This window comes from Penicillium taxi (assembly GCF_028828555.1).
Source record: "Penicillium taxi strain IBT 34144 chromosome Unknown utg000004l_segment0_segment0, whole genome shotgun sequence".
Classification (NCBI taxonomy): Eukaryota; Fungi; Ascomycota; class Eurotiomycetes; order Eurotiales; family Aspergillaceae; genus Penicillium; species Penicillium taxi.
The window spans coordinates 5811743-5831995 of NW_026643206.1; the positions used below are offsets into that span (position 1 = coordinate 5811743).

Below are 20253 nucleotides of genomic sequence, written 5' to 3' on the forward strand. Positions count from 1 at the left end.
AGGAAGTGTGATGACGACTCACTCATCGCTTAATCCAAAATGGAATAGATAATATGAGACCTTTTATTTATTTTTTCTTTAATTCTTACTTATTTAATTCTTATATAAATCTAAATCTCTCTCACCGAGCCATTTCTCACTCACAACGAGCCATTTATCACTGACATTGCTTCAACTTAATTTTCTTTGATTTTTTCCATACCTCTGGCGAGATCATGAATGACTCCATCTTGGACAGAAATGTGGCTGGGGACAAGCTTCAGGAATCTCCTATCTCCTTTGCTAGTCAATTGCTGTCTGAGTTCAGTCGTTCCCAGCTCATAGGCTTTTTAACAGCTGGCTGGCTGGCATACATTGTGCTTCGGTCTTACTTCAGCAAGACCTTGCCACCCAGCCCTCGGCGGCTTCCAGTGCTGGGGAATTTGCACCAGGCGCCTCTGCGTGATCATTGGGCTGCGTACAAGACCTGGCACAAGCAACACGGTCCAATTATCAGTCTTCGATTTGGACAACGCACCATAATTAGCCTGGGATCGCACCAGGTTGCCAATGAATTGTTAAACAAGCGCAGTCAGAACTACAGTTCGCGGCCCAACTTTGTTGTGGGTGGTGCTCTGAGCAACAATCAAAACAGTGCTCTCATTCCATATGGTGAACAATGGAAGATACATCACAGCATGCTGACCAAGGTCATGAATGCTCGAATGGCCGCCAAGTATCAGTTCCTGCAAAACATTGAGAGCAAACAGGCCATGAAGGACCTTTTATCGGTGCAAGGCAAGGAATGGATCCAGGTATTCCACCGCTACACCACAAGTGTTACCTATACCCTGGCCTATGGAGAACGACTGAAAGACCTCTACGATGAACGTATCCATTTTGTTGACGAGCTGACGGAAATCATCTCATCGAACGTGGAGAAACCCACAAATTTGATCGCCGACTGCTTTCCAATTCTGGATAACCTGCCTGCATGGTTGGCCCCATGGAAGCGCCTGGCCAAGATGTATCACGGCAAGTCAATGGACTTTTTCCTAGGGGAGCACACCAAAGCTGAGCAGCGCAAGTCTTGGAATTGGGTAAAGGAGCTGGCTGAATCAGACGAGGCTAAGCTGCTCGACAAAACGGAAGTTGTCTATTTGATCGGTGTGCTCATTGAGGCTGGCGGCTCGACAATGAAAACGTTCGAATTCTTCGTAATGGCCGCTATTCTTTTCCCCGAGGCCGTACACCGGGCACAGGAAGAACTGGATCGAGTTGTGGGTTCAGGCCGACTGCCAGACTGGGATGATCAAGCCCGGCTGCCCTATCTAAATGCCTTTATCCGCGAGGTGCAACGCTGGCGACCTATCTTCCCGCTGGGAGTACCACACTCAAACCAGAAGGAAGAGATTTATGACAACTACCGCATTCCCAAGGACTCAGTGGTGATTGCTAATCACTGGGTGATGGATTCCGATCACGATGTGTTCAAGGATGCCGACGACTTCAGACCCGAACGCTGGATTGAAGATGCTAATTTGCCGTTCTTGGCATTTGGCTATGGAAAAAGAGTCTGCCCAGGGCAACACATTGCCAAGCGGTCCCTCTATATAGTTATCAGCCGCGTTCTTTGGGGATTTAATATTTCCCATGCTCAAAAGAATGGGAAACGTATAGAGCTGGACCCCAATGACCTGGTTCAAAACATCCTGTCTGGTCCTAAGCCATACAAGGCCGCTTTCAAAGTTCGCTCAGCCAAGCATCGCCATATCATTGAGAACGAATTTGGCAATATTGGAGAGGATGAGCGTCAAGTATGGGAGGTCTGCAAGCCCTAATGTACTCAACATTCAAGCACTTCTGGGAGTTGAAGAAAAGAGAATAGAAAGCCCTTCCACTTTTTCTTTCGTTTATTGTTTCGCTTTGATCGATTTACTGTCTTTCGTTTTTTTTTTTTTTGGTTTTTCTTGTTTTTCTGCTTTTGAGAAATTTCATATCGGTCGCGCCTAAAGACTGATTGCACTCGCACGAAACGCGAGAAAAATTGAACACAACGGTCCTTTATAACAGCTACAAGCATTGGAAAAGTCCAATTAGCCAATTCGCCTTTGAAGTGGAGCTTTGGAAGCGGAAATCATTTGTTTTACCGTGCTGGGCCGAGGTTGAAGTGCTTAGTTGACAGCACAAGATGTGTGGTTCGGAGCTTCCAAGGTTGCCGATTAAGTCAGATGAAAAAATTGCAATTCTGTGATCAATTCTAGCTTTCTAGTAGCAAATTAGTACTTGCTTTGTTTTTCTTCTAGTGCAGAGCAGTTCATAAAGGTATAAATGCAGGTTTGATGGGTAGGATTGTCTTGCTGCCCCGTGTGAGAAGGTGTGCGGACACCAATCTCAACATAATGAATTAATCATACGTAGAGGGTTTCGCTTAATGAATACTCTAAAGTTTTGACGAAAATTTACCTAGTTAAAAGATATATCACAGATCATCAGTCGCCCCGCAGCGTGCCATGCAGGTGGTAGATGTTGGATAAATGGATCGATTACGTTTGCATTTCATATATGAAGTGCCTTGAGCTATGTGGCATAGATGTGAAAATGAGTATTTTGCATCTCTAATGGTGGTGTGTCAGTGAGTTCTAAGTTCCAAAGGTCCTCACGACTAGCTAGTGGCCTACTTATATCTTCATGCTGCATAATGTGTTATCAATATCATAAAATGTAATACGCCTTACAATGCCAACATTGCATACAAGGTGAACTTACAATTAGGAATTAAGGCCAATGCATTAATACATAAATTACTTTTTGTGGCAGATAAAGAATGTTTGAGTGGGTCATATCTCGACATTCATGCATATTCCACACCGCGCAGGAGGAACGGTCCGGTTGAAACTCTTAAAAGGGGAGCCCACCCTACTTCATGATTTCCTTTTCCAGTGGCAAATATTTCAATCACTTCAAGCCCCGTCCTTATAGATTCAGACGACTTTTTGCTTTGCTATTTCTTAATAACGCACTTGTAAAGTGACTTCGGCAAAGATAATGTCCACTCAATACACGTGCAGGAGCACCAACCCCTGGGCCGACAGCAGTATTATATATGCAGGATTACTGGTAAATACAGTATTCGAATCAAGCATCCTCCATGAGAAGCTGAAGGAACTTATCACTCTGTGGCCCATTTTAGGAGGCACAGTGATACGAAGTGTTCGTCTTTCCTTTCTCACCTTGCCCAAGTACAATTCATTTGAACCATAGCTGACTGGCAATAAAAAGACCACACCATGGTCTTTTACGTGTGGCTCTCATGTTGACTTTGCCAGTCGGACTTTAGATGAACTTGTTTGCACATTCCTCCCCGTCAATTGGAAAAACACCCGGGCCCAACAATCATTCAAAATTTGGAACCATCCACCGTAGACGGTAAATTCCTCTTTGGTATCGAATCCGCATCTTCAACAATATCAAGACTTCGGGTGACTGTTTTACGGGATGCACCTTTGCTTTGTTTTGGAATCACGCATTAGATCACAGGCGCTGGGGGTTGCTTCGAGTTCGTCCAGGCATTCTGTGAACTGCTGTCCAATCGAAAAATCCCCTCTTTTGTTCACCCGCCCGATACACGAGGGATTAAAATTTCTGATTCCATCACTGATAGTGATAAAGACGAGATCCATTGTGATGCCTCTGCGGACTTTGAATCTCCCGAGGGAAACTGGGACATCGGGGTCATCAAGGCGGCTCAGATGACGTGGAGGGTTGCAAGAGCACATCTGTCAATGACTTTAGGATTGCGCGAAAAGCTGAAGGAGAAATATGTTCACCTTCCATGTGGCTGGGTAGACCAGATTAGTACTCAAGCTCAGAAGGAGCTAAACGTTCTCCCCGAGTCTCTCGATATCCAGCTTACGCGCAACGATATCATTTCAGCCTGGTACCTGAAAACAATATATGGGCCATCATATTCTTCCTGCAGTGACAACACACTGGTAGACTTTTGCGTGGCAATCAATTACAAGGGGCTTATTAACCCATTACTGGCAGAAGATGCTTCTGAGAAAACCCTGCCCCAGAAGGAACAGCAGAAATCTCACTATCTCCATCACAGGGTCGCCATTTTCCGCTGTAAATTTACAACTAGCCAACTGCAGAACGATTCAATTGCCAGTATCGCCTGGAACATACGTCGGGCGACGCTTCATTACAAGCAGCCTTCGTCGATCCAAAAGTATATTCAATTTGTTGAGAAACGCAATTCCAACTTTTTGATTGTCAATATTTGTGCAAGTGACCCTTTTTCCATGGTGAAGCTCTCCTCGTGGACGACTTATGACTATATGGCTCTCGACTTTTCTGGAGCAATCGGTGATAGGAAAGTGCAACAAGACAAGGCGAGCGTCGCTTTCGTCAATCCGCTCGCTGTCAGTCCTATTACAGGTCTCACGCTGTATACTCTAAAGGATGGAATGGGGGATATCTGATTCGGATGGCAAATATGGAAACAAAATGGGAGCAGCTAGGAAAATCCTCAAGTATTGAGAACTTGTTCCCAGATTCGTAGAATAGCTTCCAAGCTTCTACCATAGTCAATGCACAAGGTCTTCCATCATTATTTCCCCAAATGTCCTTCATATTAAGATAAATTTTATTTTAGCTGTTCACTACTAGGCACTCAAATGCAAACCACATGGTTACCTAGGTGTGACTGTTCCTATTTTATTACGCTACTTGGCCCATGATACATACCCCTACGTTTCGACTTCTAGCAATTGGGTGACACTCCGTGGATCCAAGTGTATAATAAAGAGCTGAGTGGGGTCAGCCCTAAGTTTTATTAACATTTATATTGGGGTTTGCAATGCCCAGAAAGGTAGAACAGTGGCACAGGGAATGGACATAACGTCATATGCAGTCCCAGAAGCTCTCGTTCCTCTTCCCCCTCGAAGGAGGAATATACTAGGATTTAGGCATTTGTCAGTGGAAAGATCACAATGATGCTCTAGCAAGGTCCATACTGAAAGTCCACTCCTATTAGATTAGTTGCTCATGCGTGATGTGTTTGCCACGTCAGCATGCCATTTTTTCTTGTTTCTTCCCGAGTCTTCTTTCTCATTTAGTGTCTTTATTTTATTTACGATGAAAATATCGCAATACCGGTTACATGCCCCACCAAGCTGGGCACGAAGGTTGATCAATTCAGTTCCATGCGCTGATCTCTTGCGGTCTGCAATTCTTTTTTAGTTCAAGATAATATATTGTCACAAATTCAAGTACTTAGCTAACGAAAGATCAATCGTATATAAAGTCCCATTCCTCTTCTCCTTCGAACACCTTTCTCATCCAAGACTAAAATCCATCAAGTCAAATCAACTCTTTCCAGCAACTATGACTGTATCTCAGAAAATATCGGAGCCACCTCAATTTGGGCTTCACAGAGTACATGCAAAGACCACTTCTGTTCAAGAGATCCTTCCACTGCTGATTCAAAATGGCGGGGTGATAGTGGAAGGCCTGATATCAAAAGATATTTTACAGGACATCGAAAACGAGATGCGACCTCACTTTCAACAGGGTTGGGATACTGATGCGATGTTCTCTAAAAAGACGCGCGTAGTGTGTGGCCTACCTGACAAGTCACCCACCCTGATGAACCAATGCTTTGGGAACTCGCTCTTTACGGAGGTCTGCGACGCCATGCTTACCGCGCACTTCACGTCGTGTTTTGGTGAACAGACGTATGATTTTCACTCGCCTCCCGTTTTAAACGGGACCGTTGCCTTTTCAACCTTACCTGGAAATCCTGTCCAGCGCCTGCATCGAGACGACAATCCTCACCATAATAATTTTCCAGCCATAACCTCCGATCAGTATGAGATTGGTCGTGACTGTATAGTCAATTTATTTGTCGCGGGCACGCAAACTACCAAAGAGAATGGTGCCACACGTTTCATTCCCGGGTCTCATTTACAGCAGAACGTCCACACGCCCGATGAGAGCCAAGCAGTTTATATAGAGTTACAACCCGGTGACGCTTGGATCATGCTGGGGAGCACTTTCCACGCGGCATCGAGTAACATGACTGACGGAGAAGAGCGGATTCTGTACATGGTCTCCAGCATTAAGTCCTTTCTACGCCAGGTGAGTTGTTCATCCCTTCTCTATAAGATAGCCCATTGTCTCACTTATGGCTAACCAATTGTTTAGATGGAAAATATCTACCTCACCCTTCCTTTGGAGAAGGTGCGCGAATACTCCCCGTGGATGCAGAAGCGACTCGGCTTCAGTGCCAGTAGTCCCCTTTGTGGTCACATCGACTTAAAGGATCCCAGGGAAGTTCTTGGACTCCCGGAGAAGAGTGAACTCCAGTGGTTTTATGACTGATATGTTTGCGGACGAACATAGTATAGACAAGATGGGTGACAGCCATGGTGATCGTTTAGATTTCTAGAGATCATTTCATTATCCATGTTTTCTCAGTCGTTATCCATGTTTTAGATAAGCCCTATATGCAAATTTTATGCTACATTATGACGTAAGGGATTAATTAAGTATAGAAACCTTTGGTCTCATTTGTTCTGAAGGATCGTGCTAGTGCCTGTTAAGGAGGTAAAACCTGACTATATGATCTGAACTTGACTCTTTCCACTCGATTAAGTCATCCATGCTTTTTCTTACCCCGTGAATTCCAGGATTGAATCATTTTTTACCGTATGGCAGCTATTATGGTCAACATCCTGTGATGAAGTGTGAACTTTAGTTTATTTGATGTATGAAAGCAAAAAATATATATATATTCTTGAGTGAACTGGAGTGTTATTGAACTAGATGCAGCTGGTCTCTGACGAATGAGGAAAATGAGAAATAAATGGAAGGATATATTTAGTAAATTTTATCTGTGACGATTAGCACTAAAATAGATATTGGATCATGTTTGGAAAGCTATAGACCTAAAAATGTAGCATTGTGAGTAGGCATAATCAGTATCTTCACCAACTTTGCTCTTGATCGTACCAAGAAGATAATTTTGATACAGCTGATGCTGACAGCTCCCTTCGACTTCAACTCAAGGTATTAGATAATTTGATCGCTAGTGTCCTCGACAATGTTATTAGCCAAGGGTTAAGATGATCACAGGACCAATTCCATGATTGATGTTGAACATCTTTCAACTTGAAAGATGTATAGCTTTCCATCAATAAAATAACACCTCTATAGAGCTCAGAGAAATGTAAAACACCAATTCAAGAAGTCCTTCATCAATGATGCTGATATTAGTGACCACATCGAGCTTCTTCAAGACTCCTGGAGATTGAGATACCAGAAGATTAGCTGGATCAAAAAATGTAACTTCTTCTCTTCTTGGGCAGCTGAATATGGTAGTATCTGTTCGGCAAGATTTATTAGAAATAGAAGCTAGGATTGACCTTTGAATGCACATGACATGCACTCCTCTTATCCTGTATCATATTTGAAATTTACACTAATTTCTTTACGTTTACATTTGGCCAAATAATATTAATGACAAATGATTTCACAATGATGCATAATTAACAAAGACTTCGATAGCATTTGGAATTGGTGATCAAATACTGTTTTTTGTACTTGCATAGTAAAGCGATGATCTGCTACAACAAAGAGCTATATTAAGAAGGCTGCAGATTTGTCTGACTGGTAGTGAGTATTTAGCATTCTATCCTTTATACTGATCGCTATAATCCCGCTGGATACAGCCAATTCTGTTTTTTTTTTCATGCAAGAAGGGAGGTATGGCTACCCGAGACCCTTGCCCATGTGTAATCTGTATGTATATCACTGCAAAGGTGGTAGGAGTCTTAAAGATCTTTCAGGTGGTGGTTACATTGCATCGATAAAACATGCATGCTCGAAGCTATTGGTACAATAATGACGTACGTCAATTTGCATAAGGGAGATTGAATCAGCATTGAAGAGCGTGTCTATCAGTTCACCGACAAATTATTCCTTCCACTGTTGAACTCACCGCCAATTTATCATTCACTCATGTAGTATTGAAGGCTATCCCTTGCCTAAAGTTTTACTCCGCCAAGAGGAGGTGCTGCTGAGGCATATGACACAGTCTTGATTGGCAGTTGGAAATACTATAAATGTGCTCTGGTGTCATTATCTCGATTAATAATCACGAAATTTTTACGTATATTCAAATTAGTTACATCATGGGAGCCACTTCTTATTCATCTCCGTCGAACGAAAGTGAGCCTACGTTCGGGCTTTATCGGCTAGATGCACAAAAATCATCTATTGATGAGATCGTCCGCAAGTTAACGTACAATGGTGGAGTCATTGTTGAAAACTTGATTTCTCAAGAAATTCTTCGTGAAGTTGAACAAGAGCTTCGACCTTATTTTTCCAAAGAATGGGATACGGACGCTATGTTTTCAAAAAAGACGCGTGTGGTAACTTCAGTTCCACGCAAGTCAAAGGCCTTTGTCGAGAAGCTGTTTGGTAACCCTACCTACATTAAAGTCTGTGATGCACTTCTCACTTCATCCCACGAGGTTTATTTTGGCGACACCGTATACAATTTCACCTCGCCTCCAATCTACAATGCTTCAACAGCATTCTCTACTTTGCCGGGAAATGTTCCTCAGAGATTGCACCGAGATGATCTGGATCACCACCACAAAAGACCGGCGATAACTCCAGAGCAGTACGATATTGAGCGGGACAGTACCATAAATATGTTTGTGGCAGGAACTCGAGCTACCAAAGAGAATGGGGCCACGCGGTTCATCCCTGGCTCCCACTTACAGGACACTCTACACAAGCCCGAGGAAAGCCAAGCCGTTCATGTTGAGCTACAACCAGGTGACGCATTTTTCATGCTTGGAAGCACTTATCATGCTGCATCCAAAAATGTCACTGAGTCAGAAGAGAGGATCATGTATTCGATGTTCACTATTAGGTCGTTCCTTCGACAGGTATGTTGAAATTTTCTCCAACGGCTCATATTTGCTTACCCCATTGATTTGGTATATACTTATGGTTTTATTACAGACGGAAAATTTGTATCTAAGCCTTTCACTGGACAGGTTGCGCGAGTTTTCTCCTTTTATCCAAAAGCGACTTGGCTTCAGCTCAGGTAGCCCCCTTTCGGGTCATATAGATCTCAAGGATATAAGAAAGGTTCTTGATCTACCTGGGCCAAGTGATGTTCAATGGTTTTATGACTGAGATCGTGGAAAGTGTATTGAACACGGCTTTCAACTATGATTCTTATGATGTAGCATGTCGATTCAATGGTAAATTGTTTTAGTGCGACATGCGCAGTTGCGTTCCGTTTGAAAAATGACTCGATTAAATCTTTATCTGGACAATAAATTTTGTGCATTACGGAGGGCGATAGACGCCACCATGCAAAAACCCCGAAAACAGTAAACAGATAACGTATTTTACACCCGGCAGAATGTTTTATTACCTGTATCGCTCTATAATCCCAAATTTAAATTGAAATTGACTAAGTCCAACTCTAATACAATTAACTAGTCCAACTCCAATACAATTTACTAGTAATAAGGTAAAATAACGCATTCAATTGTATTGGTTTTAGCAGCAAATACTCTGAGACTAACTAATGAGAAATAAACCCGAGAACCAATAACCTTCATTCTATTCTTCGACGAATAATTCTCTTACTTTGATGTGTGCTTGGACGCACACGTTTGCCACAAGATGGAGTAGCTGGAGGTGGAGTTGGATCTGGAGCTGGAGTTGGAGCTGGAGCTTGAAGTGGCAGTGTAAATGGAGATGTGGGAATCAAATATTCATCAGGAAGTGTTGTTAGAGATGCTTCAACAAGAGATGCTTCAGGAGATACTAAGAACGCTTGGATTGTTCCTGGAGATTCATTTCGAGACGAAGATAATAGAATATTACTCCGGCGATCAATGATATCATGGAGTTGATACATGTTCTTATGGATCTTAAGCTTCTTACAAAGATCTCCAATAGTTGTATTCACAAACCATCCCATCCCAGGAAGAGATTGAGGGGATAGATATCCTTTTGGTCGTCCAATATGATGAACGTCTTTTGCAAGAGTATAATGATCCTGGTAATGAGGGTAGCATTTTGATCGGTGTAGCTCTTCAATTGAGAATCCATTGATTCCGAGTATATCTCTATCAATGAAATCAGGAATATCAAAGATAGGATATAAGACATCAAAGGTAAAAGCAGCAGAGATATCAAGCCGTTGAAAGCTACTCCCTTCTTCCCAAATATATATCTGAACATATATTTCACGTTCATTCTCTTTAAGAAGAGATTCGACCTGTTGATAGGGCTTCGGCTTAGTATTGGCACGAGGAGAAGAGTCGCTGCTTCTCATATACTGACTCCGAATACTCTGAGCAGTACGATGCCGAATATCCCTTAGAAACCCAGGATTGTTATTCACTTGGGCAGGAGGAGCCATTGAAGCAGGAGGAGCTATTGAAGCAGGAGGAGCTATTGGAGTAGGAGGAGCCTGAGTAGTTTTTATTTGCATTTGTATATAGTTAAGCATCATAGTCCATTGCTCTGGAGTTATCTGTAGAGATGCCATATTGATGGAGTTGGAATTGATAGTGGAATTGATAGTGGAATTGATAGTGGAATTGATAGTGGAATTGATAGTGGAATTGATAATATCGAATATATATGCATAGTAACTAAAGCTCGTTTGTAGTTTAAATTATCTAATTTTGAATTAAACTTAATAAACTAACTATATTGACCAATCATATGCACTATGGGGCTTCTTACAAACGCCTAGTATAGGCTCTGTCTCATGTGTAAGTGCTCGCTCCCGAAGAGCTTCATAAAACACACGATATGGTTGGGCAGGATCTCCACGGAGGTGTAAAAGGGGGTTTTCAGGGTCAAATATAGTCCCCGCAAGTTGAAGTCCAATCTCTTCATGTTGCTGTTGACACCAGATAAGAGTATCTGGTAAGAGATATGCCTTGCTATCCCATTTTTGTACATCATATAATAGTCTTTGTAAAGGATCTGGATCAAATGGTTGTTTATAGTCTGAAGCCTCGTTTTGCGGAAAATTGTAGTTCATAACTGGTTTTCCTGGGATGGTATGTGGGCGATTTGGTTGCTTGCGAATCGGGTGGATATTCCATACTTCAGTAAATGACTGAATAAGGCGTCGTAAAATTGGCATATAGATCGCAAGAAGAGCCACTTGCTCCGCAGTATTATCCTTTGCGAATAGACCTTTATGAGTTAGTATAATATAGTGATATTATATTGATATTATGTTGAACTTGAAGAATAGAGCAAATATCTTCAGCAGAGCTACCAGCTTTATAAAGATCGATGATCGCTTGTTTATGAGCTTCAAGAGTGATTCGTGGGCGCGGCATATTCGAGAGGTTGGAGGTGGAAAGATGAGAGCATATTCCAGCACTTCGTAAACAGTATTTTTAAAGCTCCCCGATTGGTTGAGCCTGATTACTGATTGGTAATTTAGTTACAGGCGGTCAACTTGCATTTATGGATTACAATACTATACATTTTTGCATGGCGGCGTCTATCGCCCTCCGTAGTGCATCCAGGTCATTAGTAACGAAGGCAGTTTCTGGTACGCATAACCGATCAAAAACTACCTGGCATTACTCAAACTTGATATATCATCTCTGAGTGGACAAAGACTTGAACGCTATACCGAAACTTAATACAGCGTTTTGGAAGCTACCTAGGAGCTCCTTAAAGCTTTAAAGCTGCTACTTTCTCAAAAGGGTAGAATTTTAAAATTTAACGCCCTAGTAATGGCGTTTAATTTGGTATTCAAAAGTTGTAGTTCTAGAACAGGAGGTATGACCACATGGCATGCTATATAATCTTCCACAAGAGGCATCGACTTGAATATACCAATCAACTATTGTACAGCAGTCACCCTAGATCCGGACATTGCAAAGAATAAGCTCGCTCAAGGTATACTTTCTGAATAACAGATTTGAGTAGAAGTCCATGACTAATAATATAAAACTAGCATGTATGAGAATGAGGAAGTCATAGATAGTCCGTTGTCTTTTACACTGCAAATGAGGTCAACTTGAAAATTTTTGTCTTGTGTGGGAAGGATAAGAGTTCAGCCATTGTCGGAACGGTGACGTTCTTACGGTGCATATGCAACTAGTATTCTCGATGGAATAGATCTAGGTGCGTCGATGCGAAGTTGTAAGAGGTGTGTTATTCAATCTTATCCTCGCTGTAACTAAATAGACAAAACTCGCTAGATTCACTTCATGTCGAACCAACAGCATCGGAGCCATTGGTCCTGTGCCCCACTTTGGTCTAGTGGTATCGACAGCCATAGATGTTCCAGATGTCCTTATCTGGGCAGTGTGTGAGATTTGGAAAGATACCAATCGTGGTCTTCCCCTCTAGATGACTTAAAGTAGCAAAAAAGAGTATGGAAAACTGCTCTTTGAAGTGATGATAGAATCTCATCGCTCCAGATTCTAGCGTTCCTTCAACCGGAATATCAGACCCTCGAACAACGATATTGACCTATATCTTATGTAACCACTCACTTGACACGATGGAGACACCCAATATGGGCTAGTCAACGAGGCTGAGTTGACTCAGTAGGTACTATTTTGATAAGTGGACCGCTACTGATTTTAAAATAACGACTCATGCACCATATGTGATCGAGATACGATGTCAACTAAATACTACTTAGGAGATTTATAGAAACAATATAGCTCTAATCTCTCCATTCATCAACCCGGAATATCCAATCACGGACAAGAGCTTCAAAAAGACCAGTCTCATCAATAGGAAGGCCATGCATACCACGATCTAGAACAACATAAGTTGATCGCGGATAGAGCTCTAGTAAACGAAGGCTATCTCGATAGCCCACACTCTCGTCTTGTCTCCCACAAACAATAAGGGTAGGTGCAAAAAACTTGGAATTTTCATCATATAGCAAAAAAGACAACTGATATCGAAGTGGATCTGCCCGGATCGGATCTAACACTTGACTATCTGATATTTCCTTCGCAGGAATGTAAACATCCTCGAATTTTGCCTTTAAAGCTTTAACATAAGCAGGAGTTTGAACGAGGAAGTTCCCAATTAGCGTCCTGTCCTCAGCTGATAGCTTCGACATGACCTGTTCGTTTGCGACCAAAGGTTTGAAAGGGTCGAGATCGCGCATGTCGTCTTTTGGCTCAATAAGCGGTACACGCAATAGTAAACCATCGACTTGCTCAATGTATTTTTGAGCTAGAGCACGTGCGAGGTAGCCACCACATGATGAGCCCACAAGGAGGAATCTCGAGCTCCCAAGTCTAGAATCAATGAATTGTACCAGGCGATGGTAGATATTGTTTAGATCCTTGACATTATTCGCAGGTGTTGTGCCCATTCCTGGGAGGTCCACGTAAATACGACAAAGACCGGATTTTTTGTTGAAGATCGGCTCGAAGTCTAGCGACTCAGCTTTTCCATCCATCTGCCATCCATGAATGATCAAAATGGGAAATCCTTCGCCTATTTCATGTGCAGATAAAATAGATTCCATTTTGATACTAGGTGGTGGTTTTGTGAATATATGAGGAGCAGGATCCAGAGCAGTTGAATCTGAGCCGATTCAATTTGCAGAATCATGCCATCTTATAGGGCTAAGGTGCTGATGCAATAGATCCAGCAGAAGGCAACAGTCTAGTTTGCCCTGCTTGTCTAGTTTGCTCAGTTTACTCTGTTTGCATGAATCCTTCTTATTGGAAAGTGTCAAATAGAACTGAATAGTGGATTCGTGCTAGCAAATAGGAACAGAGTAGTCAAATATGTGTGCGTGTGTGTTCAACTGAACAATGATCTGGTAATGCCAGCTACGGAATCTGACTAATAATGCACTAAACTAAATTTGGAATCGGTCCTTTGACAGAAAGTGTCAAGTGGGTTATTCCCTAAAACTCTTTCATTTCTCCAACACCAGGTTGAGCAATTTGGTCCAAGACTCAAATCTCTGACGTGGTAGGATGATACTAGGGTCTTGGTGAATCCGTCTGCTACCATCTCTGTAGTAGGCACCCATCTGATCTTAATTCGCCCTTCTTAGACCTTCTAGCGTAGCCAGCTGCGATGAATGTCCACATGGCGTAATTTAGTCTTAAATGCCCCTTCTTTGGTGAGCAGATCCACTATCCCCTGGTTATCGCAGTCCAGAGTAATCTTCCCATATTCCATTTCTAGTCCAATATGGACTAGAATTCTCTTAATAAGGCCTATTGATCCTGATTCGCGTCAGGGTAAAGAGCTTGCGCCTGATATTAGTGGTAAATCACAGCAGGGTATGCTCTTGGTTAGTTTTGTTGCCTTTCACTTGAGCTTCTTATCGTGGCAAGATAGCAGTATCAAGTTAGTTACTAAATCTATGAATGAAGAGCAAGTGACAGAATTCATAAGAAAGGCCTGAACACCTCTAGAAAAATCCGAGTTAGATGGGTAAGAAAAATTCTTGAAAGCAATGTTCTGAACGAGATTGATAAAGCGCAGTTCAAACTTAGCGGAGTATATGGCAGGTGGCTAATGCCGATTTTGTCACCTGATGACTACTCTGCCTCCCTTCCGACACCTCCTGTTTTGCCCATCTTTCCTGGAGCGCAAGAGCTCGGGGAAAACCAATCCGAATAAGCATAATAGGGGTGGGGATATCATGACTCTTTCTTGGAATGCTTTTGGTGGAGCTGTAGATTCTTAGTATCAGTTACGATATACTTGAATCAAAAAAGAGCAGGCAAGATTTATTCAGTTCCTAGCAAAGATCATTATTATGTAGGGGCTATGAGATTTTCCAAGGTCGGCGTATCATCCGTGAATTTCCCGAGAAAATATTGTCATACCATCTGTAGTCTTGAAACCCATCTGACATCTATTTGTATCCAGATCCCTTCAATGAACAAGTACGACAAAACCCCACGCGTATCAGTTCTATGTTAGCGGCAACTCATGCCACTACAGAATGTTTGAACTCTTTAAAACATGCGAAGTGGATCTTGTTCCATACAAATACGAAGGAGATATGTGCCCTAAATCCTTCAATGGGATATTTCGGCTTCCAGTGCAGCAAAACCGATCTGATAATGATCATTTTCAGATGAGCGTGTCAAATGGTGGTATGGTCCCGGACAGGTAAGTCTCAAATTACCGTCCAGGGCTTAAGAGGTTCCATGGGTTCCATGAGTGCAAACGTTGACTGTTATTGAAGGAGCCGAAAACATGTTGAACGGTACCTTTTCCCCTTTTATATACAAATTGACGGAAAAGTTCCACAAAGGCTTCATCGAATTGATGAAATATGATCATATGACAACAAGAGATTACCCTCGAGAGAAAATTTTAATTCACTCCTGATAAACAGTTTTTCATTTTACTTATCATGTTGGAGCTATAGGGGATTTCTATTCCATTTGGTACATAGAAACTGTTTTAGGGTGTGGAACTTATTTCTACTAAAAACTGCCAATGCTGAATCTTTCATGAAACCAGTGCTTCAGGTTTATATGGCCAGTCCTTGTCCGAAGCTGTACTCAACGCTATGGATTTTGGCTATCCTATAATATCCGGAGAGGCTGTCAAGTGGTTTCGCATTGCTAGAGGAACATCTCAGGTCATCGAGAAGATGGAACAAAGGCTATCTAGCAAGCCTTGACTTGGTGCACGAGTCGCCTATATTGCATACGATCCAGAAACCAACAATCACCAATGCACGTGCAGGTAGAGGGTGTGAGGCTAGAAACTACTCAGCCGTTTTCAATACCACCAGTTTGCCATGTCTTCGACGTACGGCTCTAGAACCGAAACATTGCACCCAGTTCAGCAGGCTGCCATTCAGGCCATTCATTATGATGCATCAACGAAGATTACCATCAAGTTTAAGTCAAATTGGTGGACAAGATTATGCAGTATCAAAGGTGGCCAAGCTGCAACCGACCTTCCCATTCGAGTTTGCGTTTACCTCTCCCCAGAGTTCGGAACAGAAAACGTGCCCACAGTACTTCTATGCTCATACACTTGGGGGCAAGAAGCACAAAAAATGGCATCTCTTGTCAATCGGGACACCTCAAGCAAGGAACTTGAGCAACTACTACGTCACAATCTTGCACTTCTGCATCACAGCTACATCGATCGGTCTTCCGGTAAACCATATATGTTCGAAGGGATGTTGAGAATTATCCAAGACAAATATGATGGGTTCCACGCGTATGATTGGTGCGGCGATTCATCTGTCTCGGGGGCTTTCGCATATTTTGGGCCTGAACAATTTCGCCACTTTTACCCCAAGCTTGTCAGGCCCGCTGGGAATGGTCATATGTTCTTGATTGGCGAGGCTTGCTTTGCTAATCATGCATGGGTATCGGGTTCTCTTGACAGTTCCTATAGAGTATTATTACAGCTCTTATACAAACTGATCGCGCAAGGACTGGTCTCCCCGCATGTGCTATCGGAATTAAAAGTACCTTGGGGACAGCCGGATGAGATCCCGGAGGAGGTATTGGAATGGCAGATGTATCTGACTTTGGTGACTTCCAGATGATCCGAGAGATCTACCTGCATCAAAATGCATATTTATGTGGGAGGAGAGGAGTATTCGAAAATCGACCTGGAAATGCTGGAATCAAATAAGAACACGATAGCCCCCTCCCTTCATCCGTAGGTCGTTTGAATTATCCAGCAATGAAATGTGTCACGTACCTCTGTACTCCATATTTCCGTCAAAATAGTGGATGTGTTTCTGTATTGGATTCATTTTGCCCTCATTTGAAATATCAGTTTTGTATGCATTTACAATCAGTTCACTACATTTTTCTTTAGTCAGCAATAGTCATTCAGGCGCATCCGTATCTAGATTCCATTCCTATTCATTCTATTATCTTAATACCGATAATCATAAAATGTAGTTATCACTACGTCGTACATTGTAACATGAGAAAATGGGGCAACCGGAAAACCAAGCGTCAATTGCCGAACAAAACAAGCTACGAAGGCTCTTACCAAAACGGCCATGGAGACTCTTGAATTGGTTGCAGATCATTCGCTCAGGCTATCAATACCGGTGGATGGTTTCTGAAGCATCCTTCCCTTCAGATTTATCACGGTATTTCTTGAAAATGATTTCACTATGCCTACTACATCTTATGTAAAATGTACTCATTTTGGGCCGCACCTGCAGTTGATAGATCACTTCCAGTGCTCTTTGCCCAACTCACGTCAGCTCTTAGATTTTACCGTATCCGAATTCAGCTTCTATTTTCTAGAGTTGATGAGGTCTATTTCTGGAATATCCACTAGGGTATTCGATGTGTCTGATCCGAATTCGGTATCAATCTATCAGAGGACCAATTTTCGACCGGGTCTACAGCTGAAGACATTTCCATGATACCAACGTCGTATCAAGAAAAGTTTTACATATCAGAAAAAAAGAAAATTTTTCATTGAGGACCCTTCAGAATTGATATTGGCCAAAGCGATCTGCCGATCAATTTGCCATGCATACTTTGTAGATGGTTCATGTACTTTGGCCCCTAGCGTCATGAGGGCCGCATTGATTTTAAGAAGGGGTTTTACGTAGTAAAAATTTGAGGAGAGATATGCCTCAACTCTTACTTTGCCGAGGATCCCCTTTTCAGGTTTCAAAGGTTTAATTATTCCTGTCTTCCCCAAAGCTGCAATTTCTTTCCTAAGCACGTACACTCTTTCCGGCCTCCACTACACGTGCTCGACAGAGCTATCTCACACTCATTTGTTTAGATTTTTTTTACTGTTGATCCAAAATGGCCACTGAACAGTCTCCACTATTGAAGGAGGAACATCCTAAGCACGTTACGCCCGCAGTTGAAGAAAAGAATATAAATTGGGCATTCTTCTGGATAACACAGATTGGTGAGATTGTCCTATTGATTGGAATCATACATAAAGCTAAACAAATAAGGCGTTTTTGTTGCCATGATGGATAATTCTTTTGTCATGTCAGCGCATGAACAGATAGCCTCCACCTTCAACCACCTATCTGCGGCCTCTTGGCTTATTACATCATAGTCAGTTCCATTTTCTACTGTACATCTCCCTTCCGAAGTTTAATCGGAAGTATAATAGTACTTTGGGCTTTGCTACAGCCCTTCCTATCGTGAGTTCTGAGCTTTTTTAGTTATCAAAGCTTGTCCAAACTTCAGCTGACTGATGTGCTTGATTTCCTTATAGTATGGACGACTCAGTGATATCTACGGATGCAAGAAGATTCTTCTTTGCGCTTACCTGATCTTTGCCATAGGTTGTGCCATCACGTATGTTTATACCCAAGTACCTTAGGGCATAGATGAATCATGAACTAACTCAAATCTTATAGAGGCACGGCATCATCAATTTGGATGGTAATCGCGGGAAGGCTCATTACTGGATTTGGTGGTGCCGGAGTTATAGATCTTGTATCTCTTCTCGTTATCGGTATAAATATCGTTTGTCTGGCTAAATTGAGGGTTCTTCTTTACTAAATCATTATAGATATGGCTCCGATGAAAGATGTAGCGGTACTGAGAAGTTATATTGGCATGACAACCACTATTGCAATTATCTCTGGTGCTCCTATTGGTGGCTTTCTCATTGACTTGATAGGCTGGAGATGGTATGTTCAAACAGCCTCAAACTCTCTATATTTTCCGTTTGATATGATATATCTTACTAACACAGCCTCTGTTGAAGGTCTTTCATGTTTCAAATTCCGCTTATACTTATCTGCTTTGCGACGGCAATATGGAGATTCCGAAGAGAGCTCCGAAAGATAAACAATCCTGACGACGTTGAGCCTCCTAGCTCTTCTCATCGAAACCTCGATTTATTTGGGATTTTCACGTTAGCAGTTGCGATCACCGGCTTCATGCTTTTCTGTGATTCTTCTAGCAAGTATTCATTCTGGGGATCTCTGAAGATGTTCATCCTTCTAGGAATTACTTTGATCAGCGGCACCATCTTTGCTATAAATGAAAACTACTGGGCGACGGATCCGGTCATGCCATTTTGGCTTTTAAAATCAAATGGTATCGGCATAGCATCTCTGGGGCAAGCTTTGGTTATGGTGAGAATTCCTGCATTGAAATTTCACCAAATCTAAGCTCACTGAGATAAAATAGGTTCCGCAATTTGGAGTAAATGATTGCTTTCCTATTTTATATGGGGTTTCGCTAATCTTTCCTAGCTCATCTCTACTACTGCCGAGTTTTTGATCCGCACTGAAAATGCTTCCAACAAATTTGTTGGCATAAACCTACTTCCTGTTGCAGTCGGCTGCACTGTCGGGGCAATCTCATCTGGAAGGATCATTAAACGGTACTTCCTGCCCTATCAATCTATCAAGATTGTTTTCCATGTTGACTAACATTCACTTCTCAATGAAGTACCGGAAGATACAAGGTCTTGTCTTTAGTTTCCCTAGGAGTTGCTGCTGCTAGCTACCTTATTATTCTACTCCGATGGCCCCGTATCAGCAGCCATTGGGAGATGATATATCCCTTCATTGCTGGTATCGGTATAGGTGGTCTCTTGTCGACTCAATTTGTAGCACTCACAATATCAACTCCACCAAAGATGTCGGCAACTGCTATCACAATCTATAACCTTTCACAACAGGTCGGTAACATGTTCGGAGTCACTTTGACCGCCACTGTCTCTCGCAGTCTATTCGAGAGAGATCTTGGGCACAAGTTCGGCAACTATCCAGATGCTATCGAAGTCAGTAACGTTGATTCTATTCTACTAAAATTGAAGATTTTCTGATCAAATGCTAGATTATTTCTCGAGTATTGCAGGATGTTCGATTCGCTAGCACGCTGCCTCAAAATCTTTGGGAAATTGTGCGCTCTTCATTTCTACAGGCATTTACAGGCGTTGCAGGTAAATTGAAGCCCCATTTCCAAGGACTTGTTTCTAAAGATGAAACTGACCAGTTGAACTGTAGCTATATGGTTATGCTTCATTGTCCTGCCCCTGCCCTTGATCTGTCTTCTTCAGGAGCATCGCCTTGTATGAGCAAATTGCGAATATTTTGTGAAGAATGGACCGAGTTACGTGCCAGCAGATTCACTTCATTTTGTCCTTTGCCATTGTACCTAGGTAGGTACTTGACTTCCTCCCTCACAGTCCTTTGAGAATTTTCTTTTTAATATTTGTTCTACGCACAATATGACGTACTTCAAGGTTGATAATTTAACTTGTTAATCAATATTCATC

General features: G+C 42.2%; 7 protein-coding genes across 7 annotated transcripts; 6 read left to right on the plus strand and 1 right to left on the minus strand.

Moving 5' to 3' along the window:
• Positions 1–215: 215 nt before the first annotated feature.
• N7495_007049 (cytochrome P450) lies at positions 216–1820 on the plus strand (the record flags this gene model as incomplete). The annotated part of the gene is made up of 1 exon (XM_057209700.1): positions 216–1820. One exon carries the CDS (start codon positions 216–218, stop codon positions 1818–1820), a length of 1605 nt encoding a protein of 534 aa, XP_057063474.1.
• A 1207-nt stretch (positions 1821–3027) lies between these two features.
• N7495_007050 (uncharacterized protein) lies at positions 3028–4466 on the plus strand (the record flags this gene model as incomplete). The annotated part of the gene is made up of 2 exons (XM_057209701.1): positions 3028–3190; positions 3520–4466. The coding sequence occupies 2 exons, from the start codon at positions 3028–3030 to the stop codon at positions 4464–4466; spliced, it is 1110 nt and encodes a 369-aa protein (XP_057063475.1).
• A 904-nt stretch (positions 4467–5370) lies between these two features.
• N7495_007051 (phytanoyl-CoA dioxygenase family protein) lies at positions 5371–6366 on the plus strand (the record flags this gene model as incomplete). The annotated part of the gene is made up of 2 exons (XM_057209702.1): positions 5371–6123; positions 6190–6366. The coding sequence occupies 2 exons, from the start codon at positions 5371–5373 to the stop codon at positions 6364–6366; spliced, it is 930 nt and encodes a 309-aa protein (XP_057063476.1).
• A 1811-nt stretch (positions 6367–8177) lies between these two features.
• N7495_007052 (phytanoyl-CoA dioxygenase family protein) lies at positions 8178–9195 on the plus strand (the record flags this gene model as incomplete). Its single annotated transcript, XM_057209703.1, has 2 exons — positions 8178–8942; positions 9019–9195. 2 exons carry the CDS (start codon positions 8178–8180, stop codon positions 9193–9195), a joined length of 942 nt encoding a protein of 313 aa, XP_057063477.1.
• Positions 9196–12727: 3532 nt separating this feature from the next.
• On the minus strand, positions 12728–13549 carry N7495_007053 (alpha/beta fold hydrolase; the record flags this gene model as incomplete). The annotated part of the gene is made up of 1 exon (XM_057209704.1): positions 12728–13549. One exon carries the CDS (start codon positions 13547–13549, stop codon positions 12728–12730), a length of 822 nt encoding a protein of 273 aa, XP_057063478.1.
• A 2253-nt stretch (positions 13550–15802) lies between these two features.
• N7495_007054 (flavin monoamine oxidase family protein) lies at positions 15803–16567 on the plus strand (the record flags this gene model as incomplete). The annotated part of the gene is made up of 1 exon (XM_057209705.1): positions 15803–16567. One exon carries the CDS (start codon positions 15803–15805, stop codon positions 16565–16567), a length of 765 nt encoding a protein of 254 aa, XP_057063479.1.
• A 2388-nt stretch (positions 16568–18955) lies between these two features.
• On the plus strand, positions 18956–19800 carry N7495_007055 (transporter; the record flags this gene model as incomplete). Its single annotated transcript, XM_057209706.1, has 3 exons — positions 18956–19102; positions 19223–19353; positions 19422–19800. The coding sequence occupies 3 exons, from the start codon at positions 18956–18958 to the stop codon at positions 19798–19800; spliced, it is 657 nt and encodes a 218-aa protein (XP_057063480.1).
• Positions 19801–20253: the final 453 nt, after the last annotated feature.